We start from the raw sequence: 27,464 nt of genomic DNA on the forward strand, positions 1-27,464 counted from the left end.
ATAAAAGAATTGCAATTTCCAGGGCTGGAGAGATTACTCAGTGGTTCAGGCACTTGCCTACAAAGCCTAATGATCTGGGTTCGAGTCTCCAATACTCATGTAAAGCCAGATGCTCAAGGTGACACATGCATCTGGAGTTTGTTTGCATTCGCTAGATGCCCTGGTGTGCTCATTCTCTGTATCTCTCAAATAAATATTTTTAGAAATGAATTGCACTTTCCACATATTAAATTTGTGAAATTAGATGATCACTGATGTTTTTTTTTTCTCTCCAAATCTAGAGTCTGTGTCAAGAAATCTACCCAAGAACGGTTTGCACTGAAAATTCTTCTTGATCGTCCAAAAGCTAGAAATGAGGTACAGTCCTTCATTGCTGTGAGTTGCTTAAATACTAGAAGTGCCTGTTTTCACAGGTGAAGCAGCTCCCAAGAGAGTACAGAGACACATGAAGGTTTTTATCCACCCTAAGCTTCTCTGTCCTCTTCATGGATCATTCTCAAATGGCTCTAGATCTTAGCATGGAAAGCTGTTAGTATTTAACAGAAGTGACTTCTGAGATAAAATAAGTTATTTGCGAAATATTTATTAATAGGACAGTACAAAGTAAATCTGTTGGTGAGGTTTTATTTTATTTTTTTATATTTTATTTATTTATTTATTTATTTATTTGAGAGAGAGAAAGAGGGACAGAGAGAGAATGTACACACCAGGGCTTCCAGCCACTGCAAATGAACTCCAGATGCATGTTCTAGTGAGGTTTTATTTTTGAAAAGAACACTGAAAAGATAACTTGTAAAAATACTTCCTTGTTGGTAGTCTTTATGTCATTTCAAGTGATGAAGGTTTTTACTGAAGTGGGCTTTTCCCTTGGACCTTATGTAGTTTTTGGCTAAAGGATTGGGGAGAAAAGTTGCCACTTTCTTTGTACAGAAATATTTCTTCGGTTCTCTTTAAGGTACGTCTGCATATGATGTGTGCTACACACCCAAATATAGTGCAGATTATTGAAGTGTTCGCTAACAGTGTACAGTTTCCTCATGAGTCCAGCCCCAGGTAAGACTGCACGTGCCCTCCTATAGGCCAAGATGCAGGAGTTTGCCTCTCATTTATGTACTCTTTGTCTTCCCTCCCTCTCCCTCACTCCTTTTCCCATCCTTTTTCTTTGTATTTTGGAAAACTTTCCAGTATTGGTAAATACAGAGATTATGTAATTAATTCCTACGTCACTCAGCTTCACCAGTTGTCTCATGGGAAATCTTGTTTCATCTGCTACTCTCCAACCCAATGATTTTGATTAGTTTCTTTTTTCTTTTCTTTTTTTTTTGGTTTTTTAAGGTAGGGTTTCTAGCCCAGGTTGACCTGGAATTCACTGTGTAGTCTTATGTTGGCCTTGAACTCACGGCAATCCTTCTACCTCTGCCTCCTTAGTGCTGGGATTAAAGGCGTGTGCCACCACGCCTGGCTAGTTTCTTTTTTCTTTTTTTAGGAGGGCTTTTTTTTTTTTTATTTTTTAAAAAATTTATTTATTTGAGAGTGACAGACACAGAGAGAAAGACAGATAGAGGGAGAGAGAGAGAATGGGCATGCCAGGGCTTCCAGCCTCTGCAAACGAACTCCAGATGCGTGCGCCCCCTTGTGCATCTGGCTAATGTGGGACCTGGGGAACCGAGCCTCGAACTGGGATCCTTAGGCTTCACAGGCAAGCGCTTAACCGCTAAGCCGTCTCTCCAGCCCTAGTTTCTGTTTTTTAAACAAACATTTAAGGCCTAGGAATATAGTGGTAGAGTACTTACATACCATACCCAAGGCCCTGGGTTCAATCCTTAATCCTGAAATTAAAAAAAGAAAAATGCCAGCCTGTAATCCCAGTACTTTGGGGCAGGTAATGGGAGGGGGGGTGAGACAGGAGAATTGCAAATTCCAGGCCATCCTGGGCTGCATAGTAAAAGCATCTGTCAAAAAATAAACAAATTAGTTAATTAAATTAAACTAACATAAAATTGGAATTTAAACAAATTCCATTTCAAATCAATGAAAAGGGCCCAAATGTCTTAGATACAAGAAAATGCTCTTTTGCTAATCTGTTTTTTATATTTTTCCTTTGAGGTAGGGTTTCACTCCCACCCAGGCTGACCTGAAATTCACTATGTAGTCTCATGGTAGTCTTGAATTCAAAGTGACCCTCTTACCTCTGCCTCCCAAGTGCTGGGATTAAAGGTGTGCGTCTGACTTTAGTTTTAAAGGAAGAAATCAGCATTATTTTTCAGCTGTCAAATGTTGGGCAAGTACCTTGGGCGGGAGACCTTCATCATAGTGTGATGGCACTAAGGGAATGCAGTTGCATCTAGCTCATATTCTGAGCCTGACAGGAGGAGGGAGCTGCTGCCAATGCAGACTGGGAGGTAAAGTGTCTCCCTGAGGCTGTGTGAAGACCAGGACTAGAAAGGAAAACAGATACTTTACAGGTGGAGAAGAATGTAGAATTTTAAAAACACTGGAAAATGGAATGACCATTTTTCACAACTTTGCTCTGTTGGTGAAAGCATTTGGACAGAAGCTGGAAGATTTCTATGAAAGAATAGTCACCAAAATTTATGGGCTTTTTTTTCTTGTTTTTGAGAACATTTGAGGACTTTTAATTTTTTTTTTTTTTTTGTATTTAGTATATGTCTTAGCTTGGACTTAAGAAGTGGTTACACATTTTGTAGATGAGATCAGTTTTTTAATGTTTCAGAACTTTTTGTTTGTTTGGGGCTTTTTTTTTTTTTAAACTTAACAACATCAAATGCTTTCAAACAGGGCTCGACTCTTAATTGTAATGGAGATGATGGAAGGGGGAGAGCTATTTCACAGAATCAGCCAGCACCGGCACTTTACAGAGAAGCAAGCCAGCCAAGTAACAAAGCAGGCAAGTCAACCCCGGGTACCAATCAAACTGCCAACTATTTTGGTTCACAAGCATAATTTCATTAGGGGGAATAAAAGGAATCTTAAAGAAAAGCTCTATTTGACTTCTCATTGCCTGCTTTGTTATATAATCAAAAAGGATGTCTGAACAGGAGAAATGTGACCCTTTTTATACTTTGGGGGGGAGGACTGTATTCTTAATTGGTTGTCACCTGTTTCTTCTAAGCCTATTGTAAGGCTTAGATGAACGGAAAGGAAGATGTTCATATCTCCTTTGTTGACCCCTTTAGACATGCAGCTTCCATGCATTGCCTTTGAGGTCCAGTGCTGTGGATAGCGCCTGAAAAATTGTATGGTACCAAAGTAGGTTCTAAGACATCTGTGCGTTTGATGTCTCTTTTTTTTTTTTTTCTTTTCTTTTTTTCCGAAGTAGGGTTTTACTCTAGCCCCAAGCTGACCTGGAATTCATTCCGTATTCTCAGGGTGGTCTCTGGGATTAAAGGTGTGCGTCACCGTGCCCGGCTTGTGTTTGATGTTTCTTGTGTGAGTTTCTTAGCATTCCTTCAGAGTTGATTAACATTCTCAGATTTTTTGTTATTCTGGATTGTTCCTAGTTATATATCATATTTCATTACAGAAATGATTTATGTCACATTTAATACTAGGATTCCAACCAGCACTAACTACTGGTGGAGGTGTAAAGTTCAAGACCTATCTTCAGACCAGAAGATGAGCAAAGGTGGAGCCCAATCCTCTTTTTAAAATATTTTATTTATTTATTCATGAGAGAGAGGGGAAGACAGAGAGAGATAATGGGCACTCCAGGACCTCTAGCCACTGCAAATGAACTCCAGTTGCCTGTGCCATGTTGTGTATCTGGTTTACATGGGTACTAGGGACTTGGGTCCTTAGGCTTTGCAGTCAAGTGCCTTAACTGCTAAACCATCTCTCCAGCCCCAATTCTGTTTTTCTTCTTCTTATTTTTTAATGTTTTTTAAAAATTTTTATTTATTTATTTGAGATTGACAGACAGAGAAAGAGGCAGAGAGAGAGAAAGAGAGAGAGAGAGAGAGAATGAATGGGCGTACCAGGGCCTCCAGCCACTGCACACAAACTCCAGATGCGTGCACCCCCTTGTGCATCTGGCTAACGTGGGTCCTGGGGAATTGAGCCTCGAACCAGAGTCCTTAGGCTTCACAGGCAAGCACTTAACCGCTAAGCCATTTCTCCAGCCCCCTTTTTAATGGTTTTTATTTATTTGAGAGAGAGAGTGAGTATGGGTGCGCCAGGGCCTTCAACCACTGTAAACCAACTCTAAACACCATGTGTCACCTTCTGCTTCTGGTGTATGTGGGTCCCGGGGAATCAAATCTGTGTCCTTTGGCCTCATAGGCAAATACCTTAACCGCTAAGCCATCTCTTCAGCCCCCAATTCTGTTTTAATAGAAAAGTCTTCCAAAGTTCCCATGATCATTTGTCAAGTTGCATTGTTTAAAAAAATTAGAGATAGAGGGAGAGCGAAAGATAGAGGCCAAGGCCTCTAGCCACTGCAAACGAACTCCAGACCATGCGCCACCATGTGCATGTTGCTTACATGGGACCTGGAGCTTCAAACCTGGGTCCTTAGGCTTCACAGGCAGGTGCCTTAAGTGCTAAGCCATCTCTCCAGCCCATGAAGTTGCATTTTTGTATGCCTCCTTTGATTGACTATGGAAGAACCAATACTTGAAAAGCTGAGAAAGTTTCATACTGAGTTAAAGAATGGTAGGATCTGTTGTACTTAATTTTTTAAATTACACCTTTTAGTTCTCAGTTATTAGGACTAAAGAGTAAGCTCTGTTAGTTGTCTGTAAAACAAAATCTCCTCAAGTCCATACTAACAGGTAACAACTTTGAACAAGTAGGCTGAGCAGATAGCAATATCCACTAGAAAACTGTAGTTGGCTGGCTTGAAGGTAGAGCCGGCCTTTCATTTCTGAGTGAGCTTGCTGCTGGCAAGCTGAGGAAGCCATGCCTCCTGAAGACTGCTGACTTAGTGTTTCCACTGTCGTGCCTGTCACACCAGTGATGAATGGAAGTGGGAGTGTTCTATTTTTCTTGTTTCTTATAGGATGGACCCATCAGTTTATTATAACAAAAGAATTCTTTTGTTGTCATTTTTGTTGGTTTAAGAAAATAGTCTGTTGTTCAACTAAGCTTATTTCATTTATGTTTCTTGGTATCTCAAGTCTTTTTAAATTTCTTCTTGGACATTGAAATAGGCCATAGTCTTAGTAGATTTAAAGAAAGCTTATAACTGGGTGTGGTGGTGCACACCTTTAATCCCAGCATTTGGGAGGCATAGGTAGGAGGATTGCTGTGAGTTTGAGGACAGCCTGTAAGTAGATTAAACTCCAGGTCAGTCTGGTCTAGAGTGAGAACCTACCTCAAAAAAAAAAAAAAAAAAAAAAAAAAAGCTTTAAAAGGGCTGGAGATCTGGCTTAGTGGTTAAGGCACTTGCCTATAAAGCTAAAGGACCCAGGTTTGATTCCCTAGGACCCACATAAACCAGATGCACAAGGTGGCACATGTGTCTAGAGTTTGTTTGCAGTAGCTGAAGGCCCTGGTGCATCCATTCTCTCCCTCTCTGCTTTTCTTTCTCTTGCTTTCAAATAAATAAATAAAAATCATACACACACACACACACACACACACACACACACACGTATGTATGTGTGTATGTAAAGAATGTTTTTAATATCCTGTGCTCTCCACACTCGGGGTCTTAAAGGTTGTTCTTTGCTAAGAGACGGCTGTTCCACTGTGTCCTTTTCCAGATAGCTTTGGCTCTACAACACTGTCACTCGTTAAACATTGCGCACAGAGACCTCAAGCCTGAAAATCTGCTTTTCAAGGATAACTCTTTGGTGAGAAAGCTTGCTTTTCATCATTATAGTATTGCTACTTTGTTTTACCTTTGTGTGAGCTTTTGTTTTTTGTTTTATTTTTATTTTTTTGAGATAAGGTCTCATTTAGCCCAGGCTGGCTTTGAAATCACTATACAACAGGGGATGACCTTGAGCTTCAGATCCTCCTGTCTCTATCTCTCGAGTGCTAAGAATGCAATTATGCCCTGTAGCACCCAGTGTATGCTTTCCTGAAGATGGAGCCTAGGGCATTGTACCAGCTGAGCTACATCCTTACCCTTCCTTTGTTTTTTTTTTTTTTTTTAATTTTTAGTAGCATTTTCCATGATTATAAAAATATATCCCATGTTAATTCCCTCCCCCCCACCCACAACCTCCTTTGTTTTTGAGACAAGATCTCGCTATTTAGCCTAAGCGGACCTGGAACTCATTTATGTAGACTGGACTGGCTTCAAAATTATATTTTTCTTTGTCTTCTGAGTTTTTCAATTAGAGGCAAGCACCAGCATGCTCCACTAGTACTTCTGCTCTAAACATAACTCAGGAGTAGCTGTGTATGTGTTTGAGATGCTCTGAATTCATGATTTAGAAGGCTTTCAACACCTTACTTCCACTTGTTTCCTTATTAGAGGCTCAGAAATTTTACTGTAGCCATAGCCTTGATAATTCTGGATGCTCCCAATTTGTTTATGTAACTTATAGTTGTGTATATTATTTGGAGGACCTTTGGGAAGAGACAGGCATCTGTGCTATTATATATTACCTTGACACTTAAGTTTAATTTGCTCTTAGCCCTGATAAGCTTTTTCCCCTTTATTCCTTCCCTATTCCCTCATATCCCACCAAATCCAATTGATCTAGTTGTCACAGCTGAAGTTCAGAGTGAAATAGTACCCTAGGTTGATAGAAGGTAATAAGTCCACAGAGAGAGGGCCAGTAGGCTGAGACCTTGATTATATAGCTGCTTTTACAAGTTGCAAAGTGAAGAGGACTGAGTAGAAATCTCTTCTCCATTACTCAGTATAGAATCATTTTTTTTTTTCCAGATGTGGGGACATATTATTCCTAGGCTAAGACTTAGAAGTTTAGAGCCTTCTACAGTTCAGGGTCACATGTCTTGAATCTAGATTTTTCTCATTTCTTTTCTTTTTTTTTTTTTTTTTTGGGGGGGTTTTCCGAGGTAGGGTCTCACTCTAGCCCAGGCTGACTTGGAATTCACTATGGAGTCTCAGGGTGGCCTCGAACTCACAGTGATCCTCCTACCTCTGCCTCCCAGTGCTGGGATTAAAGTGTGCACCACCACACCTGGCTTCTCATTTTTTTCTTTTAAAGACAGGGCTGGTCTCAAATTCATGACACTTTTCTGCCTCAGCTTCCTGAGTGCTGGCATTATAGGCATGAGCCACCATGCCCAGTTTCCTTTAATATTATTGATAGCTACAGAATAGTGACTCCCATTTGTTTTATTTCAGGATGCTCCAGTGAAGTTATGTGATTTTGGATTTGCTAAAGTTGACCAGGGTGATTTGATGACTCCCCAGTTTACCCCCTATTATGTAGCCCCTCAGGTAAGCACGTGCTACTTCTTCCCTGTTTGACCATGCTGCCTATCTGCTTGTGTTCCTCCTTTTCTATACCACAAATGGGCATGCTTCATACAGATGTGGGAAAACTCAGACTGAAAAGCATACAGATTAGCCAGGCATGGTGGCTCACACCTTTAATTTCAGCACTCGGGAGGCAGAGGTAGGAGGAGGATTACCGTGAGTTTGAGGCCACCCTGAGACTACATAGTGAATTCCAGGTCAGCCTGGGCCAGAGTGAGACCCTACCTTGAAAAACCAAAATAAAGTAAAATAAACTAATAAAAATAAAATAAAATAGTCTGGAGAGATGGCTTAGCAGTTAAGGGCTTGCTAGTGAAGCCTAAGAACCTCAGTTTGAGGCTCGATTCCCCAGGACCCATATAAGCCTGATGCACAAGGTGGTGCTTGCATCTGGAGTTCATTTGCAGTGGTTGGAGGCCCTGAGGCCCTGGTACACCCATTCTCTCTCTCTTTCTCTCACTCCTTTAATCACACACTTGGGAGGCAGAGGTAGGAGGATCACCGTGAGTTCGAGCCTACCCTGAGACTACATAATGAATTCCAAGTTGGCCTGGGCCAGAGCGAGACCCTACCTCAATAAAATGAAAGGTAGAAAATTATTGAGGAAGACACTCAGCATTGACTCCTGGCCTCCACATGCATGTGCACATAGCACATATGCATAAAGAAAATTCCAGCAATCTTGAACTTCAAATTTTGTGCCATGCTAAACAGTGCTATGATCACTTATACCATCCTGTTCAAAATCACTTGGGATTTGAATCTCTTGGTCCAAACAGTACAAAGCTGTTTGTCAATCAGTATTCAGCTCAGTTAATATACTGTCTCAGCTTTATCATACTGCTTGTATTCAAGTGACCTTTGTTTTACTTACTAACGGCCTCAAGACTAGGAGTAATAGCACTTGGGAGTAAGAGGTAGGTGATCGCCATGAGATGAAGACAATTCCAATATATATATTGTTTTTGTTTTTTGTTTTTTCGAGGTAGGGTCTCACTCTGACCCAGGCTGACCTATGTAGTCTCAGGGTGGCCTTGGGCTCACAACAGTCCTCCTACCACTGCCTCCCAAGTGCTGGGATTAAAGGCGTGCACCACCACTACACCAGCTTAATTTTCTACTTTTTAAAAATATTAAATTTCAAAAAAGAGGTAGGAGGATCACCATGAGCTCGAAGCTACCCTAAGACTACATAGTTAATTCCAGGTCAGCCTGTGCTAGATTAAGACCCTACCTCAGGGAAAAAAAAAAAAATTAAGCCGGGCATGGTGGTGCACACCTTTAATCCCAGCACTCTGGAGGCAGAGGGAGGAGGATCACCATGAGTTTGGTGCCACCCTGAGACTACATAGTGAATTCCAGGTCAGCCTGGGCTAGAGAGAGACACTACTTTACAAAATCGAGCCCCCCCTCAAAAGAAAAAGAAGTTTCTTTGACCAAAAGTAAGAGCAGCACAAATACATGTGCATAAGTATAAGTATCTAGAGGGCAATTTGGTGGGCACAATATATCCTTTTAAATTATTTTTATTTTTAAAAATATTTTTATTTATTTATTTGAGAAAGAGAGAGGGAGGGATGGAGGGACTGAGGGAGAAAGATAAGAGGCAGATAGACAGAAAAAGAGAATGCGTGCTCCAGGGCCTCCAGCTATTGCAAATGAACTCCAGACCCATGTGCCCCCTTGTGCATCTGTCTTACGTGGTTCCTGGGGAATCAAACGAAGGCCCTTTGGCTTTGCAGGTAAGCACCCTAACCACTAAACCATTTCCCCAGTCCACAACATATCCTTTTAGCCAGTAGTAGTTTCCCTCAAGACCTATAACCTTCCTAGGCTTTTGACTAGGTTTTCAATACTGGCTTGCATTTCCCCTTGTGGAGAATGCACCAAATCCAATCAGCGGTTGATAATCCATCTGACATGTCACTATTGTACCAGTGGGCCCATCTTGCCTGGCTGGTTGGATGTGTAGTTTTCAGGGTACACTGCTGGGTAGACTGTTTGGGATGACTCCTCCCAACCCCCAACCTGCTTAGCACTTCTAGCACAGGGATAGCTGCCATCAGGGAGAATGCTTCCTGCTTACTTACAGCTTGATTTTCAGTGTCTTGCAACACAAATATGTCTCCACCTTACTTTTTTTTTTTTTTTGGTTTTTCAAGGTAGGGTCTCACTCTGGCTCAGGCTGACCTGGAATTCACTATGTAGTCTCAGGGTGGCCTTGAACTCATGGCGATCCTCCTACCTCTGCCTCCCGAGTGCTGGGATTAAAGGCGTGCGCCACCACGCCCGGCTCCACCTTACTTTTTGATTCAGGGTCTTGCACTTAACACTGGAGCTCACTGATTGAGCTAGAATAGCTACCCAGGTCAGCCTGGGCCAGAGTGAGACCCTACCTCAAAAAACCAAAAAAAAAAAAAAAAAAACAAAACAAAAAAACCCAAAACAAGAAAGGCTTATAAAATTGTGTTGATGTGGACTTACATTTTTAAAACATACATATACATACATACAGAGAAAGAGGCAGAGAGAAAGACAGAGCAAGGGCATGCCAGAGCCTTTAGTCACTGCAAACAAACTCCAGACACATGCACCACTTTGTACATCTGTATTTACATGGGTATTGGGGAATCTAACTCAGGTCCTTAGTCTTTGCAGGAAAGTGCCTGACCCACTGAGTCATCTCTCCAGCTTGGAGTTACATTTTGATCCTTGGTTATCATTCCATCTTTAACCTTCCAGTAGCATGCCCCAAGTTGTATGATGTGGTATGTAATTTCAGTAAACATCCTTTTTGATCTAACTCTGATAGGTACTGGAGGCACAGAGAAGGCATCAGAAGGAGAAGTCTGGCATCATACCTACCTCGCCAACACCTTATACTTACAACAAGGTAGGGAAGGGAGATTTTCCTCACCCCATGGATATAGCCCTGTTATGAGGTATTTGTGAGAGTACAAGTAGCCAGAATGCAGGAGATTATTTAGAATTAAAGGCTTGTAGAGAGAGAGAGAGAATGGTCATACCAGGGCCCCTTGTCACACTACATAGGGACTCTAGACGCACGTTCCACTTTGTTCATCTAGATTTACATACTGTACTGGGGAATCAAACCAGGGCCGGCAGGCTTTTCCAGTCTTTACTGCTGAGCCATCTCCCCAGCTCTGGAATTCAGGTTTTTAATCTCATGAATTTATGAAGTAGAGTGATGGCACACACCTTTAATCCTAGCACTTGGGAGGTAGATGTAGAAGGTTTCTTGTGAGTTTGAGGCCAGCTTGGGACTACAGTGTGTGTTCCAGGTCAGCCTGGGCTAGAGTGAGACCCTACCTTGAAGGAAAACAAACAAACAAAAAGTTCATGGTTACCTTTTATTTGGCTGCTTACAGTCCACTGGAGGGGCATGATTTGCTTTGTGTGATGAGGTGGAGGCAACTTCTGAGATGTGAGTCTCACGAAGACATCATTTATGTTACTAATCATTTATGTTACTAATCTTTCTGCTTCATCAATTACTAGCATGAGAAAAAAAAAGACAAAGAAATACGTTAAAAACAAAAATAACCAATTTGAACAGTCTTATACATATGACAAGTGCTTGGTGACTTATGTGGTCTGTACCCACATAAGAAGCATGCCCATGCTAAATAAGGCACGCACAAGAGGTGTGTGTTTAGAAGGAGGCCCTGGAGTTGCTGGGTAGATCAGAAAACATGTGCTGCTTGGACACTTGAGGCTCTTCTGGATGGCAGAGAAGGGCTGAGGATGGTGAAAGGCTGGGCCACTGCTCTGGCACCGCACTTCAGCTGTGCGGCTTTGTTGAGGTCACACCGTTCTCACTCTTCATCAGCTTCCGCATCCATAAAGTAAGGGATTTGAGCTTGCTCTTTTTTTTTTTTTTTTTAAGACAGGCTTTCATGTAACTAAAACTAGCCTTCAATGCCTCATCCTTGTGCCTCAGCCTCCCAAATGCTTGGATTACAGGTGTGCGCACCACGCCTGGTATATGCAATGCTGGGAATTGAGCCCAGTGCTTTGAGCATACAAGGCAAGCAGTCTGCCGACTGAGTACATCCTATACCCCAAACTTGCTTAATTGAAGAACCCTTTCACTTTTGTGATCTCTAGTGTTTTGCAGCACGTGCTGTAGCATCCACAAACATCCACTAGTGTGATGTCAAACATGAACAGAGTGCCTGAGCAACACAGATGTAGGTGTGAAAGGAGCCTGTGGTCCAGTGGCAGCTCACTGGGCTGCCCTCTGGGAGACGTCTACCTTTTTCATCCAATAACTCAAGAAGACTGCAGACCCAAGGCAGATAGAGCTTGTTAATAAGAATGCAGTGATGGGCTAGAGAGATGGCTCGGTGGTTAAGTGCACTTCCTGTGCAAGCATGAGAGCCTGAGGGAACCTGAGATTGCCAGAGTTCAAATCTCCAGATCCCACATAAAACAGCAGGACATGGCCACATACCTGTAACTCTAGTCCTTCAGAGACCCAAGAATCAATGGAAACTCCAGAAGCAGTAAAAAAGAGACTCTGGCTCAAAATAAGACCAGGCAGAAGAGTGATAGAGTGGGACACCCAGTGTTCCACTCCAGCTGAAGGTGAGCATATGGGGGTGTCACAGGGGCACATACATATGCATATGCTATAGACAAGCAAAAGGGAAAAAAGGAATGAATTATGGGCCATGTAGTCATTTTAATACCTAACTACTTGGTGCCTTAATTTCACAGTATCATCTTCAAGTATATCATGTTAAATTTATAAGTAGACTGAATCTTGTGGCCAAAGGAGTATTTTTAGATCTTCAGTACCTCTCCCTAATTTATGTCAAACTGTCTTGGGTCTTTCGAAAATGTCTTGGGCTGTATGTAGTAAGGGGTCAGCCTGCATGTGTCTTAGCTACTTTTTTTCCTGCATCCTCATCCCTGACAGTCCATGTTTCATAGCCAGCTAGTTTATATCTGTTATGCTGGAGGTGAAATATCCTCATCCTGTACCCCAAAATCAGATAGCAGCTTGGGTCTAAACAGTGAGAATAGAAGTGACTATTTTGCCCTAGACTGACCTTATATAATAATGTTCATGTGCATACTATTGGTGCTATATAAATAATATGAAGAGAAAATTGAGGTCTCCTAAGCTGTTCTCAAACTGCCCAGCCCCTGTGCAGTGAGTCTTCGGGTAACAGTGCTGTCCCTAGGCCTTATTTTGGGGCTCCATCCCCATTATGAGTGATTGTTTTCTCTTTTGCTTTCAGAGCTGTGACTTATGGTCCCTAGGGGTGATTATCTATGTGATGCTCTGCGGATACCCTCCTTTTTACTCCAAACACCACAGTCGGACTATCCCAAAAGATATGCGGAGAAAGATCATGACAGGAAGTTTCGAGTTCCCAGAAGAAGAATGGAGCCAGATCTCAGAGATGGCCAAAGATGTTGTGAGGAAGTGAGTCCCTGGGCTGCTGAGTGGGGGAGCCAGGTAGCCTTAAGGTGGTAGAGCCAAGGAATACTAGGTAGAGAAAGTCCTTTATTTCCCTGATAGGTTTCTTCCTGCTTTGAGATTAAAGAAGTCTTACCCCTACAGCCTGAGGGTACAGCTCTCCTAATTCACGTCTCATTAAAAATGGAACTTCTCTCCTTTTTCTTTTTCTCCTCAAGGTAGGGTTTCACTTTAGCCCAGGTTGACTTGGAACTTACTTTGTAGTCCCAGGCTGGCCTCAAACTCATGGTGTTTATCCTACCTCAGCCCACCAAGTACTGGGACTAAAAGGCATGCACCACCACGCCAAGCTGGACTTTTCTCCTTTCTGTTGCATCCTTAGGCTTTGTTCCCAGGACCGTAAACCCAGAGCTTTCTGTCGTTGGTCTCTGTGGGCATTAAATTGAGAGCCTTACATGGCAAACTTTTTGTTGTGTCCTTCTTGCATGTAAGCTGTCACTGGGAATGTACTTGAGCCAGAAACTGAGTTTTGGTGCTGAGATGACAATGTTTGGCTTTTTATTCCTTTATATTACATGTGTGGCTGTATTAGGCTTCACCTTCTAATCTTCCTCCTGCTAGCTGGTTGCTCTGACATAGACATAGACTATAAGATGGGGAGATTTGTACAAATTAGGGATAGTAACAGGATGAAAACAAATTGACAAGAGACATTTGGTAACAAGAGGATTAAAGAAAACAAAATTTGAGGTATATTTGCTTTTCTGTCCACTTGTGTGGGAAACTTGGCTACCCACTTGGGTACTGTTCTGATATTTCCGCTTTAAATTTTATTTTATTTTATTTTTTAAAAATATTTATTTATTTGAGAGAGAGAGAGAGAGTGAAAGACGGTGGGGGGGGGGGCTGGGGGTCGGATTTGGGCCCGCCAGGGCCTTTAGCCACTGAAAATGAACTCCAGATGCATATGCCACCTTGTTCATCTGGCCTACATGGGTCCTGGGGAATCAAACCTGGGTCCTTTGGCTTTGCAGGCAAACTCGTTAAGCTTTAAGCCATCTCTCTCCCTCTCAAATAAAAAAGAGAATGAGAATGAGTGCACCAAAGCTTCTTGCCACTTCAGTCTCCAGAAGCATGTATCACTTTGTGCATCTGGCTTTATGTGGCTACTAGGAATTTGAACTTGGACTGTTAAGACTTTGCAAGCAAGCACCTTATTCATTAGGCAATTTTTCCAACCCCCTTTCATTTAATTTTTTGGGGGGGGGTTTTCCGAGGTAGGGTCTCACTTTAGCTCAGGCTGACCTGGAATTCACTATATAGTGTCAGGGTGGCCTTGAACTCATGGCAGTCCTCCTATCTCTGCCTCCCAAGTGCTGAGATTAAAGGTGTGTGCCACCACACCCAGCTCTAAAAAAAAAAATACTTTTAAAAAATAAATTCATTGCTTTTCTTTTCTTTTTGTTTTTCAAGGTAGGATCTCACTCTAGCCCAGGCTGACATGGAATTCACTATGTAGTCTTAGGCTGGCCTCAAACTCACAGCTATGCTCCTACCTCTATCTCCAAGTGCTGGGATTAAAGGCATGCTCCACTATGCCTGGCTATATTTTTGTTTATTTACTTAGAAAGAGAGAGAGAAAGAGGCAGATGAGAGAGAGAATGGGCATGCCAGGGCCTCTAGCCACTGCAGACGAACTCCAGATGTATGTGCCTCCTTATGCATCTGGCTTTATGTGGGTACTGGGGAATGGAACCTGGGTCCTTTGACTTTGTAGGCAAGTGCCTTAATCACTAAGCCATCTCTCCAGCCCTAAAATGTTTCTATTTATTTATTTGCAAGAAGGGAGAAAGGGAGAGACAGTATGGGTGGGCCTCTTGCCACTGTGAACAAACTCCAGACACATGTGTCCCTTTATGCATCTGGCTTTACATGGGTACTAGAGAATCAAACTCAGGCTGTAAGACTTTGCAAGGAAGTACCTTAACTACTTGTCCATTTCTTCAGCCCCCAGATTACTTACTCCCTTTCTAAAGTGAGTATGCGTTGGGTATTGTGATGTATGCCTGTATTTCCAGCATTTGGACTATAAGGAAGAATTGTGAGTTCAAGTCTAGCTTAGTGTATAGAAGAAAGACCTATGTCAAAACAAAAGGTCAGGAGTAATGGTGTAGGCCTTTAATCCCAGTATTCCAAGGCAGAGGTAGGAGGGTAATTTTGAGTTCAAAGCCAGCCTGGTATTGTAATGTGAGTTCCAGGTCAGCTAGACTAGAGTAAGACCCCACTTAAAAAAAAAAAAAAAAAGGTGCTGGCTGGGCATGGTGGCACACGCCTCTAATCCCAGCACTTGGGAGGCAGGGGAAGGAGGATTGTTGTGAGTTCAAGGCCACTCTGAGACTACATAGTGAATTCCAGGCCATCCTGAGCTAGAGTGAAACCCTACCTCGGAAAGCCAAAAAAAAAAAAAAAAAAAAAAAAAAAAAAAAAAAAAGGTGCTAGCGAGATGGCTTAGCCGTTAAGGCACTTTCCTGTGAAGTCTAAGGACCTGTGTTCTACTTTCCAGATCCCACCTTAGCCAGATGCACAAAGGTGAGGCAAGTGGTGGAAGGTTGCACATGCCCACTAGGTAGCACAAGCATATGGGGTTTGATTGCAGTGGCTGAGGTCCTGGCATGCCAGTTTTATCTTCTTTCCTTCCTTTCTCTCTCTATCTCTTTCACTCTCCCTAAAAAATAAAACTGCGGGGAAGAAACAGTTTTTGTTGTTGTTTTGCTTTTTCAAGGTAGGGTCTCGCTATACCCCAGGCCTGAACTGGAATTCACTATGTAGTCCCAGGCTGGCCTTGAACTCCTACCTCTACCTCCCAAGTGCTAGGGTTAAAGGCATGCACTACCATGCCTGGCTTTATTTTTTTTGTAGGGTCTCACTCTGGCCCAGGCTGACCTGGAGTTAACTTTGTAGCCTTAGGGTAGGTTCGAACTCAAGGTAATCCTCCTACCTCTACTGGGATTAAAGGTGTGCACCACGTCCGGCTTTGTGGCGTTCTCTCCCCCCTCCTCCCCCTGCCTCGAGGTAGGGTTTTATTCTAGTCCAGGCTGGCCTGGAATTCACTGTGTGATCTCAGGGTGGCCTCAAACTCACAGCACTCCTCCTATCTCTGCCTCCCAAGTGCTGGTATTAAAGGTATGCGCCACCATGCCTGGCTCTTTTTTTTTTTTTTTTTTTTTTAATGCTGGAAATACAGCTGAAATATTAAAAAATAATAATAATAAGGAAGCAGTCAAAAGCTGGGCACAGCCGGGCATGGTGGTGCATGCCTTTAATCTCAGCACACAGGAGGCAGAGGTCGGAGGAGTGCTGTGAGTTTGGGGCCAACCTGAGACTACATAGTGAATTCCAGGTCAGCCTGGGCTACAGCAAAGCAAGACCCTGCCTTGGAAAACCGAAAAAAAAAAAAAAAAAAAGGAAGAAACACTGTATTCCTTTCATGTATCAGGTACCATTACAGTTATTTTCTGTGGTTCCACCAATTTAATTCTTTGCCAGTTTTTTTTTTTTTAATTTATTTCTTGTGGGCTACAGAGATTGCTCGGTTCTAAGTGGTAAAGTGCTTCCTGTGCAAGCAAGAGGAACAGTTAAGATGCCCAGCACCCATATAAATGTAAGGCATGGCAGTTCACAGTTATAACCCCAGTGCTGTGGAGGCAGAGGCAAGTCAATCCCCAGGGCAAGTAGGTAAGCTAGACTAGCCAAATTAGAGTGAACTCTGGGTTCAGTGAGAGACTCTGTCTCAAGTAATAAGATATATGGTGGTGAGAAAGACACCTAACATCTACTCTGGCCTTCATATACATGCATATGTATATACACAGATGGAGTTGCATGAACACTTACTCATACACATAAAACACAACACATACACACACACACAAAAGAATTTATTTCTTGGCCTGAGAGCAACACTGATTCTCTTTTAGCTTGGAATTATTTTCTAATAACCCTTTAGGAATTTGAAGTTGTTCAAAGTAATCCAGGAGAAGGTTGCAGAGAATTGTTAGCTTAAACGGACAAGAGGCAAAGAAGTGTGACTAGGATGCACTTGGTGCAGAAGTAATGTTACTACTTGGAAGGAAGTGCACCCTACCTGAGATTTGACCTTCAGCTGCTCTTCTTGTCCTTCCGTATGCTAGTATGTAGGAGTTTTATCATAGTAACCACCTGGTTTTCAAAACTGCACAACCAACCCCTCAGTTATTTCATTGCCATTATCACCCCAAAATACCAGAAACCTCAGTGTGGAGACTCAAGATCATAGGAACTGTAAGCCATGTACATTTACCTGACTAAATCCTATTATTGCTGGATTAAGTGTTCTTGGTATCATTTCTTTTAAAGATCTTATGCATTTGTTTTATGTGTGAGGTGGGGAGCATGCCAGGGCTGCTTGCTGCTGCAGATGAATGCCAGGTGCTTGCATCACTTGTGCATCTGGCTTTAGGTGGTTGGCTTGGGAATTGAACCAGGCCCAGCAGGCTGTGCAAGCAAGTGCTTTCAACTCTTGAGTCATCTTCCCAGCCCCTTTTTTGATTGTTTTTAATCTTGTGCAGTATACCTCAGGAATCCCTCTCCTACTCTGCAGCCAGAGGGTTTAACTCCGTGAGTCGGTAGAGAGCCAAAAGGAGTTAGGGCTACATAGAACCAGACCAAAAACTTTCTTTGCTTCTTCTGAGAGCATCTGTGCATGGTGACCCTGTTTTTTTCTCCACAGGCTCTTGAAGGTCAAACCAGAGGAAAGACTCACCATTGAGGGAGTATTGGATCACCCCTGGCTCAACTCGACAGAAGCCCTGGATAATGTGCTCCCTTCTGCTCAGCTGATGATGGATAAGGTTTGAATGATGCTTACTTTGTTGGCTGTAAAGGCTGTGTTGAGAAGGAAAGGTAGCACTTACCTGAATGGGGACTAAGCGAAGTAATGTCAAGCACGCTTTCTTTCCAGAGTCATGCTTCTGGTTTCCTGAAAATCAGGGGGCTAAAGGAAAGAATTTCTGTCCAGAAAAGACAAGATCAAGCTGGGCGTGGTGGTGCACACCTTTAATCCCAGCACTCGGGAGGCAGAGGTAGGAGGATCACTGTGAGTTCAAGGACACCCTGAGACTACATAGTGAATTTCAGGTCAGCCGGAGCCAGAGTGAAACCTTACCTTGAAAAACCAAAAAAAAAAAAAAAACCCAAAAAACAAAAAACACCCCCCCCAAAAAACAAAACAAAACAAAAGGACAAGGTCAAGGCCTGGTAAATATGCACACTAAGCACTAAGGGAATCAGTACTCAAAGGAATATCCTTTGGCCTGGAGAGACTGCTCAGCGGTGAAGGGCACTCACTTGCAAAGCCTGATGGCCCAGGTTCGATTCTCCAGTACCCATGTAAAACCAGATACAGAAAGTGGCACATGAATCTGGAGTTCATTTGCAGTGGCTGGAGGTCCTGGTGTGATGTACTTAGCTACTTCCTCTCTTCTTGCAGAGAGTCAAAAAAAAAATTTTTTTTTTTAAAGGAATATCCTTTTTGTATGTGCTGTTGGTTTGGTGACCCTGAGCAGTATAAAGACATGTTCCCAAGGTGTGCAAGTAAGGCTGGTTGGGAAGGAAATGCCAATATACATAAAACAAATAAGTAACATTTCAGACATCATAATTTTGCTTGTTAAATTTTCTGTTAATACTCTGGGAATTCAGAAAACAAGAACATCTCTAAAGGGGTGTATTTTGCCCATTAAGAAGGCTGAACCCGTTAGACATGGTGGGGGTCAGAAATGAGAGAATTGCTGTGAGTTTGAAGCCACCTTGAGACTACATTGTGAATTCCAGTCAGCCTGGGTGAGAGCAAGAGCCTACCTTTAAAAAAAAGAAGAAGGCCGAGCCCCTCATAATTACTACCTACCTTCTGTGTAGAAGCTTATAGACACTTTTTCAGGAACAGTCATGAGCTGTCCTTGAGAAATGAACAAAAGAAAAAAAACTTCAGGGCTGGAGAGATGGCTTAGTGGTTAAAGGCACTTCCTGCGAAGCCTAAGAGCCCATGTTCGATCTCTCCAGATCTCACGTAAGCCAGATGTACAAAGGTGACACAAGTGCAAGGCTGCACATGCACACTAGGTGGCGCAAGCATCTAGAGTTCAGTTGCAGTGGCTGAGGCCTTCACCAATTCTCTTTCTCTAAAACACACACACACACACACACACACACACACACACACACACACACACACACTTCAGAGTCTAAATGCAATAGCATGACTCACTAATGGAAAGTTAGTGAGATGGGCATGAAAGAGCCAAGCTTTGGAAGTAGATAGGACCTTAAGGTCTTAGTAGGATGGAACTGAGAGTCCGTTGTAGTTTATTTTTATTTATTTATGTTGAAGCAGAGACAGAAGACAGAGAGAATGAGTGCTATGGGGCCTCCAGCTGCTGCAAATGAACTCTAGATGCCTGTGCTATTTTGTGCATCTGGCTTTATGTGAGTACTGAGGAATTGAGCCCAGTTTGTTAGGATATGAAGGCAAGCACCTTCACCACTGAACCATCTCTCCAGCCCCCCTTTTTTTTTAAACCTTCAAGTAGGGTCTCAGTCTAGGCCAGGCTGACCTGGAATTCACTCTGTATTCTCAGGATGGCCTTGAACTCATGTCAGTCCTCCTACCTCTGCCTCCTGAATGCTGGGATGAAAGGCGTGCCACCACATGCAGCTCAGGTTTTTTTTTAAAATTTTAATTTATTTATTTGCAAGGATGGGGGTTGGGGAGAATGAGAATGGATGTGCCAGGGCCTCTTGCCGCTGCAAAAGAACTGTAGGTGCATGTGCCACTTTGAGCATCTGGCTTTATGTAAGTACTGGGGAATCAAACTTGGGCTTTCAGGATGTGCATGCAAAGCACCTTGACTGCTGAGCCATCTTCCCTGCTCCTTGGTAGGTTTTAAAAATATTTTATTGCCAGGCGTAGTGGTGCATGCCTTTAATTCCAGCACTTAGGAGGTAGAGCTAGGAAGATTGCTATGAGTTTGAGGTCACCCTGAGACTGCATAGTGAATTTCAGGTCAGCCTGGACTAGAGGGGGACTCTACCTCAACACCTCCCAGAAAAAAATTTTTTTTTTACTTGCAAGCAGAGAGAGATAATGAGACAGTGAGAAAGAGATAGAATGAGACAGCAAGAGAGGGTGATCCAAGGCCTCCAGCTGCTGCAAACTCCAGATGCATGTGCCACTTTGTGCATCTGACTTTATTATTATTATTATTATTATTATTATTGTTATTATTTTTATGTTTGAGGTAGGGTCTCATACTAGTCCAGGCTGACCTGAAATTCACTATGTAGTTTCATGGTGGCCTTGAATTTACAGTAATCCTCCTACCTCTGCCTTCTGAGTGCGGGGATTAAAGACATGCACCAACACACCCGGTTGCATCTGACTTTATATGGGGTTGGGGGAGATGGCTCAGTAGTTAAAGGTACTTGCTTGCAAAGCCTGATGGCCCAGGTTTGATTCTCTTGAAAAGCCAGATGTACAAAGTGGCGCATGCATCTAGAGTTTGTTTACAGTGGCAGGAGGCCTTGGTATGCCCATCCATTCTCTCTGTCTCAAATAAATAAATAATAGTAATTTTTAAAAACATCAATATATGGAGCTGGAGGGTTGGCTTAGTGGTTAAGGCACTTGCCTGCAACGCCAAAAGACCCAAGTTCAATTCCCCAGGACCCACATAAGCCAGATGCACAAGGTGCTGCATACATCCAGAATTTGTTTACAGTGGCTGGAAGTCCTGGCATGTCCATTCATTCTCTGTCTCTCTATTTCTCTCTCTCAAATAAAATTTAAAAATATATTAAAAAATAAAGTAGGGCCAGGCGTGGTGGTGCATGCCTTTAATCCCCGCACTCGGAAGGCAGAGGTAGGAGGATTACTGTGAATTCAAGGCCACCATGAAACTACTTAGTGAATTTCAGGTCAGCCTGAGCTAGAGTGTCACCCTACCTCAAGAAAACAAAAGGGGCGGGGGCTAGCCAGTGCATGAGCTGGGCATGGTAGTGCACACCTTCAATCCCAGCACTTCGGAACAGAAGTAGGAGGATTGCCATGAATTTGAGGTGAGCCTGAGACTGCATAGTGAAATCCAGGACACCCTGGGTTAGAGTGAGACCCTACCTTGAAAAACCAAAACAACAAATCAGTGTATGGTTGGAGATATAGCTCAGTTGGTAGAGTGCTTGCCTCACATGCACAAAGCCCTGGGTTCATTCCTAGCACAGCCTAGACCATGAGTGTTGGCATATAGCTGTAACCTCAGGACTCAGGAGGTGGAGGCAGAAGATCAGTAGTTTTATGTCATCCTTAGGAACATAGTAGGTTCTAGCTAATCTGGGATAAATGAGACCCTATCTCAAATAAAGAAACAAATTAACTAAATCAGCATGTAGTATACAGTGAAGCCAAGTCTGGAAATAGGGCTGGAGAGATGGCTTAGCAGTTAAGACCCGCGTTTGAGTCTCCAAATCCCACGTAAGCCAGACACACAAAGGTGAGGCAAGTGCAAGGTTGCATATGCCCACCAGGTGGCACAAGCGTTGGATTGCAGTGGCTGAGGCCCTGGCATGCCAATCCCCCCCCCCCCACACACACACACTGTCTCTCTCTAAAATAAAACAGGGCTAGAGGGATGGCTTAGTGGTGAAGGCATTTGCCTGCAAAGCCAAAGGACCCTGGTTCAATTTTCCAGGACCCCCATGCTTCTGGAGTTCATTTTCAGTGGCTGGAGGCCCTGACACATCCATTCTCTTTCTCTCTTTCTCTCTCCCTTTTTCTCTGTCAAATGAATAAATATATTTTAAAAAATCTTATGTTTGTAAGCAGAAAGAAAGGCATGGGTGTGCCGGGCCTCTTGCCCCACTATACCCAAGCACCAAAGGCATGCGCCACCCCGTGCATTTGGCTTTACATGGGTACTGGGGAGTCAAACCCTGGTCCTTTGGCTTTGCAGACAACTGCACTTTCAAATGCTGAGCCATTGGTCCAGCCCCATAAACTTTTACTAATGAGAAGAAAGGACTCCTAGATCTAGCAAATGGTAGTGTAATTTGAAAGTATTCCCATTTCTAAAAGAATCATGTGGTTAGGGTGTGAGTGGGTCAGTTTTGGAAGTGCAAAAGCTCATTCTTGCATTTAGATGTCAGCATCCATCTAAGCCCTACCCCAGAATCTGAACTCATGACTGTACTTTTGGGTCATTACTGAGGAGGAAGTGGATGCACGGGTGCTAGACTCTGGCCATGGATGGCTGTGGGTGCGTGGACTCTTGTTTTTTTCTAGGTAGGGTCTCACTCTAGCTCAGGATTACCTGGAACTCACTCTGTAGACCCAGGGTAGCCTCACACTCACTGTGATCCTCCTACCTCTGCCTCCCAAGTACTGGAATTAAAGGCGTGTGTCACCATGCCCAGCTATGACTGTTATCTTTTATTATTTGCTACTTGACTGGCAGCAGAATGTAGCCTCAGGTTGTGATGGTCTGATCCTTAGGCTTAGCCATGCTGTGGCTTCTGAGCCATGTGACTATCTACAGTGTGGAGCAGTGAGTTAAATGCCAAGTTTGCAAAGCTTAGGCTGCAGTCAGCTATCCTCTCCCCTGAGGTATGCACATGTCTCCCTTCACATGTGGTCTCATCAGCGACTGCAAGTCTGAGCCTGGTAGTACTTTTTACATGAAATTTTTTTCCTTCTGCCAAGGAAGAAGGCTAATCATCATGTGACTTCTGGGTGGCCTAGTATTTCCTGGGTTCTGCTGATTCAGGGGAAGATTTGCAAGGCATCAGCACACGAGTAAACGTGCCTTCTGAATACCCTGGGTTTCTCCTCCTTAGATCAGTTTTTCAGGTGCTCAGTAAACAAATGTGAAAAACCAATGGCAAATCCAGTGACAGGGGCACATGCCTCTAATCCCAGAAATTTTCAGGAAGCTGAGACAGGAGCATTGCTTGAGTCTAGGAGTTTGAGACTAGCTGGGCAACAAAACAAGACTTCATTGCAAAAAAACAAAAATAATTGGTAACTGTTTGTGTCCAGGCGGTGGTTGCAGGGATCCAGCAGGCTCATGCAGAGCAGTTGGCCAACATGAGAATCCAGGATCTGAAAGTCAGCCTTAAACCCCTGCACTCAGTGAACAACCCTATTCTGAGGAAGAGAAAGTTACTTGGGTAACTGAGCTTGTTTCTTTCTGTGATTCTTCTTCATTTACACTGTCATGGTTGAGGGTGGGTGCTGAAAACTCAGCCAGGTATCTGACCTTTTTCTGCAGAGGTTTGAGAGTATAAACTTTAAATGGCATCAGAAGTTGAAAATACCATAATTATTGACCTGAAAAACCTAGTATCTTGTATTTGGAATTAATAGTCCAGAGTTTGGTTCTGAGGTCTTACCTTGTTATTATCTCTTCCCTAAACTTATAAAGCACCAAACCAAAGGATGGTGTTTATATCCATGACCATGAGAATGGAGCTGAGGATTCAAATGTTGCCTTGGAAAAGCTTCGTGATGTCATTGCCCAGTGTATCCTCCCTCAGGCTGGTAAAGGTCATACCATTTACTAATGTTCTGCATGTGTGTATGTGTGCATGTGCACGTGTGTTTGCACACAACAAGAGGAGTGGTATAATTTTGTGATAGTCTGTTTTATCTGTGTTGTAAGTACATTATATAAATTAATTTTTATTTATTTATTTGAGAATGACAGACACAGAGAGAAAGACAGATAGAGGGAGAGAGAGAGAATGGGCGCGCCAGGGCTTCCAGCCTCTGCAAACGAACTCCAGACGCGTGCGCCCTCTTGTGCATCTGGCTAACGTGGGACCTGGGGAACCGAGCCTCGAACCGGGGTCCTTAGGCTTCACAGGCAAGCGCTTAACCGCTAGGCCATCTCTCCAGCCCACATTATATAAATTAGTCTATGCTCACTGCAGAGTAGACAATGCGAATCCAAAATGTGTTTAGCACCTATACATCTGGTTTTCTCTGAGATTGTAGTTTAGGTTTAATTTCCAGTCTCAGATGAAGCATGTAATTTTGTGTTCTTAGTTTGATAAAAAGGGCATAGAGCAGAGGCTGGAAAATGAAAAACTGGACAATGTCAGAATTATGTTATAGGCTCCAAGCATCATTTCCAGTGTCATTAGTGTGACACTGCCTCTAATTTGTAAATATAGGAGAATAATACCCAAATTCAGAATTTAGGCCATAACTGACTGACACACGGCTCCTTTCAGTCCATACGTTTTCTCCATCAAAGGATTGGGATGTGAGGGCTATTCTCAGCTAATAAATGATAAGATGCTTCATGTTAAATTAGATCAGAAAATGTTGGGTTGACCTGTCTTTCTAAATTCCATGCCTTTTGGCTGGGACATGGCTTCCTCTGTAAGCATAAAGACCTGAGTTCAGATCCGCAGTTTCCACGCATGGTGCACATAGTGGTACATAGTGGTACATAGTGGTCTCAAAGAACAGGGTGGGGGGGCTGGAGAGATAGCTCAGTGATTAAGGTGCTTTCCTGCATAGCCCAAGGTTCAGTTCCCTGGCACCCATGTAAAGCCAGGTGCACAAGGTGGTGCATGAATCTAGAGTTTGCTTGCTAGAGGCCCCTGGTATGCCCATTTCTTTCTCTTTCTGCTTGCAAATAAATAAAAATATTTAAAAAATAAAACAACAGGGTAGAGAACAATAGAGGAAAACACCAGATATCAACCTCTGGACTCTACACACACACATGTGCACGTGCACCTGCACATGCATGTACAAACACACAAATTCCTTGCCATTTAAGAAAACATAAGCAATGTGCCTCCAAGAGCCCTTTAGCTATTTTTATTTATTTATTTGTAAGCAGTGAAAGGAGAGAGACTAAGAGCATCAAGGCCTCTAGCCACTGTAAACCAACTCCAGATGCATGCCCACTTAGTGCATCTGGCTTTATGTGGGAACTGGGGAGTTTATCATGATTTGTTAGTCTTTGCAGGGAAGGGCCTTAACCACTGAGCCATCTCTCCAGCCCCAAAGTTCCCTTTAAAGGAAGGAATGAGCTCAGGAAAAAGAACACTCAGCCTTGTTCTCCCTCCCTGCCCTGTCTGTGGTTAGCTAGGTATTCTTCCACAGTCGTTATCTCATCGCTCAACACTAAGACTTGGGGCTGGTGGTGCATTTGTGTGAAGATGCCAGCGTAGTGCTGGGAGCTCAGTGATCAGAAGTGTAGTGCTGGGAGCTCAGTGATCAGAAGTGGTGAGCATGTTAGGACGACCAGCAAAGCCAGCAGCTGGTGGAGTATTTGCACGTTTAGTTAAAATCCCTCAGATAGTTGGACATCATGTCCTTCCGTTTTTGATACCAAAGTCTGAAGGTGCTTCAGGAAAAAGCAACTTCCTCTTCATCCTTACCCAATAGGAGAAAATGAAGATGAGAAGCTGAATGAAGTAATGCAGGAAGCTTGGAAGTATAATCGGGAATGCAAACTACTGAGGGATACTCTGCAGAGCTTCAGCTGGAATGGTATGAACTGTAGTCATAACATGATATCATGGTTAGAATCTGTATGATCTCCTTGGGCCCAAGGTAGGATTATTTCTTTTTAGACCAAGTGAGTATGGTGAGATGACTAAGGGAGTTATGGTAAGCCTTTATTTATTTATTTATTTATTTATTTATTTATTTATTTATTTATTTATTTGAGGGGGAGAGGGAGGGAGAGGATATCGGTGTGCCAGGGCCTCTAGCCACTGCAAATGAATTCCAGACACATGTGACACTTTGTGCATCTGGCTTTATGTGGGTACTGGGGAATCAAACCTGGATTCTTAGGCTTTGCAGGCAAAAAGTGCCTTACCCACTGAGCCATTTCTCCAGCCTTAAGCCCTTATTTTTTTAAAATTGTTTATTTTTATATATTTATTTGAGAATGACAGACAGAGAAAGAGAGAGAGAGAGAGAGAATGGGCGTGCCAGGGCTTCCAGCCTCTGCAAACGAACTCCAGACGCGTGCGCCTCCTTGTGCATCTGGCTAACATGGGTCCTGGGGAACCGAGCCTCGAACCAGGGTCCTTAGGCTTCACAGGCAAGCGCTTAACCGCTAAGCCATCTCTCCAGCCCTTAAGCCCTTATTTTTTTTTTTTTTTTTTTTTTTTTAATTTTTATTAACATTTTCCATGATTATAAAATATATCCCATGGTAATTCCCTCCCTCCCCACCCCCACACTTTCCCGTTTGAAATTCCATTCTCAATCATATTACCTCCCCATTACAATCATTGTAATTACATATATACAATATCAACCTATTAAGTATCCTCCTCCCTTCCTTTCTCCACCCTTTATGTCTCCTTTTCAACTTACTGGCCTCTGCTACTAAGTATTTTCATTCTCACACAGAAGCCCAGTCATCTGTAGCTAGGATCCCCATAAAGCCCTTATTTTTAACTACCCAGGTATACCTGGATATCTGGTCCTTCTAGAGTTGAAGAGAATTCTGTGTTGCAGATTCAGCTTTGAGCAAAGAAATACTAGAATTTGGGCTGGAGAGATGGCTTAGCGGTTAAGTGGTTAAGTGCTTGCCTGTGAAGCCTAAGGACCCTGGTTGGAGGGTCGAATACCCAGGACCCATGTTAGCCAGATACACAAGGGGATGCATGCGTCTGGAGTTTGTTTGCAGTGGCTGGAGGCCCTGGACCGCCCATATTCATTCTCTCTCTCTCCCTCTCTCCCCGTCTTTCTCTCTCTGCCTGTCACTCTCAAATAAATAAATAAAAAGGAACAAAAAAATTAAAAAAAAAAAGAAATACTAGAATTTCTTCCATACACCTGGACTGTTCACCTGGATACTAAGTAGCATACAGGGAACGGGAGATGAGAACAAAGTACCAGAAAGCTCACCTTAGTGGTTGTTTAGCTTAGACATTTCACTAAAGAGAAGAAAGTTGCAAAATCTGTTGCCAGTTGAATTTTTTTCCACATTAAAAAAAAAAAAAGCTCTTAGGCTGGGCTGGAGAAATGACTCAGTGGTGAAAGTACTTGCTTGCAATGCCTGGTGGCCCAGGTTCAATTCCCTAATCCCCATGTAAAGCCAAATGCACAAAGTGGCACATGCATCTGGAGTTGGTTTGTAGTGGTTAGAGGCCCTGATGTACCCATACCAGAGAAAGAGGATGCCCTCCACCGCTTCTTTCAAATAAATACACAAAATATTAATAAAAATATATCTTGGGCCAGGTATAGTGGTACATATTTTTTATCTTATTTTATTTTTTCTGAGGTTTTGCTCTAGTCCAGGATAATCTGGAGTTCACTATGTAGTCTCAGGGTAGCCTCAAACTCATGGCAGTCCTCCTACCTCTGCCTCCCAAGTGCTGAGATTAAAAGCGTATTACCACACCTTGCTCCCAGCACCTATTTTTAAAGCTGGAGTCAAAGAGGCACTGAAATTTCAATGTGCCTATTGCAATGGGAGGTGGAATCAGAAGAATAGTGAAGCTTGGGGCCAGCTAGTCAGGCCTCAG

General features: G+C 43.0%; 1 protein-coding gene across 2 annotated transcripts in view; it reads left to right on the top strand.

The window, feature by feature from the left end:
- The window catches only part of Mapkapk5 (MAPK activated protein kinase 5), a 42,177-nt gene that overhangs the window by 12,205 nt on the left and 2,508 nt on the right, over window positions 1-27,464 (top strand). The window contains exons 3-13 of one of the 2 annotated variants that reach the window (XM_045132374.1): window positions 282-357; window positions 956-1,053; window positions 2,800-2,908; window positions 5,724-5,813; window positions 7,286-7,381; window positions 10,233-10,313; window positions 12,688-12,875; window positions 17,638-17,758; window positions 22,993-23,123; window positions 23,378-23,493; window positions 25,360-25,464. In XM_045132374.1, coding sequence (XP_044988309.1) covers window positions 282-357; window positions 956-1,053; window positions 2,800-2,908; window positions 5,724-5,813; window positions 7,286-7,381; window positions 10,233-10,313; window positions 12,688-12,875; window positions 17,638-17,758; window positions 22,993-23,123; window positions 23,378-23,493; window positions 25,360-25,464 — 1,211 coding nt within the window. Of the gene's footprint in view, window positions 1-281; window positions 358-955; window positions 1,054-2,799; window positions 2,909-5,723; window positions 5,814-7,285; window positions 7,382-10,232; window positions 10,314-12,687; window positions 12,876-17,637; window positions 17,759-22,992; window positions 23,124-23,377; window positions 23,500-25,359; window positions 25,465-27,464 lie in introns of both variants that reach the window. The other variant, XM_045132373.1, reaches the window with a different exon arrangement.

This window comes from Jaculus jaculus, chromosome 13 (assembly GCF_020740685.1).
Source record: "Jaculus jaculus isolate mJacJac1 chromosome 13, mJacJac1.mat.Y.cur, whole genome shotgun sequence".
Taxonomy (NCBI): Eukaryota; Metazoa; Chordata; class Mammalia; order Rodentia; family Dipodidae; genus Jaculus; species Jaculus jaculus.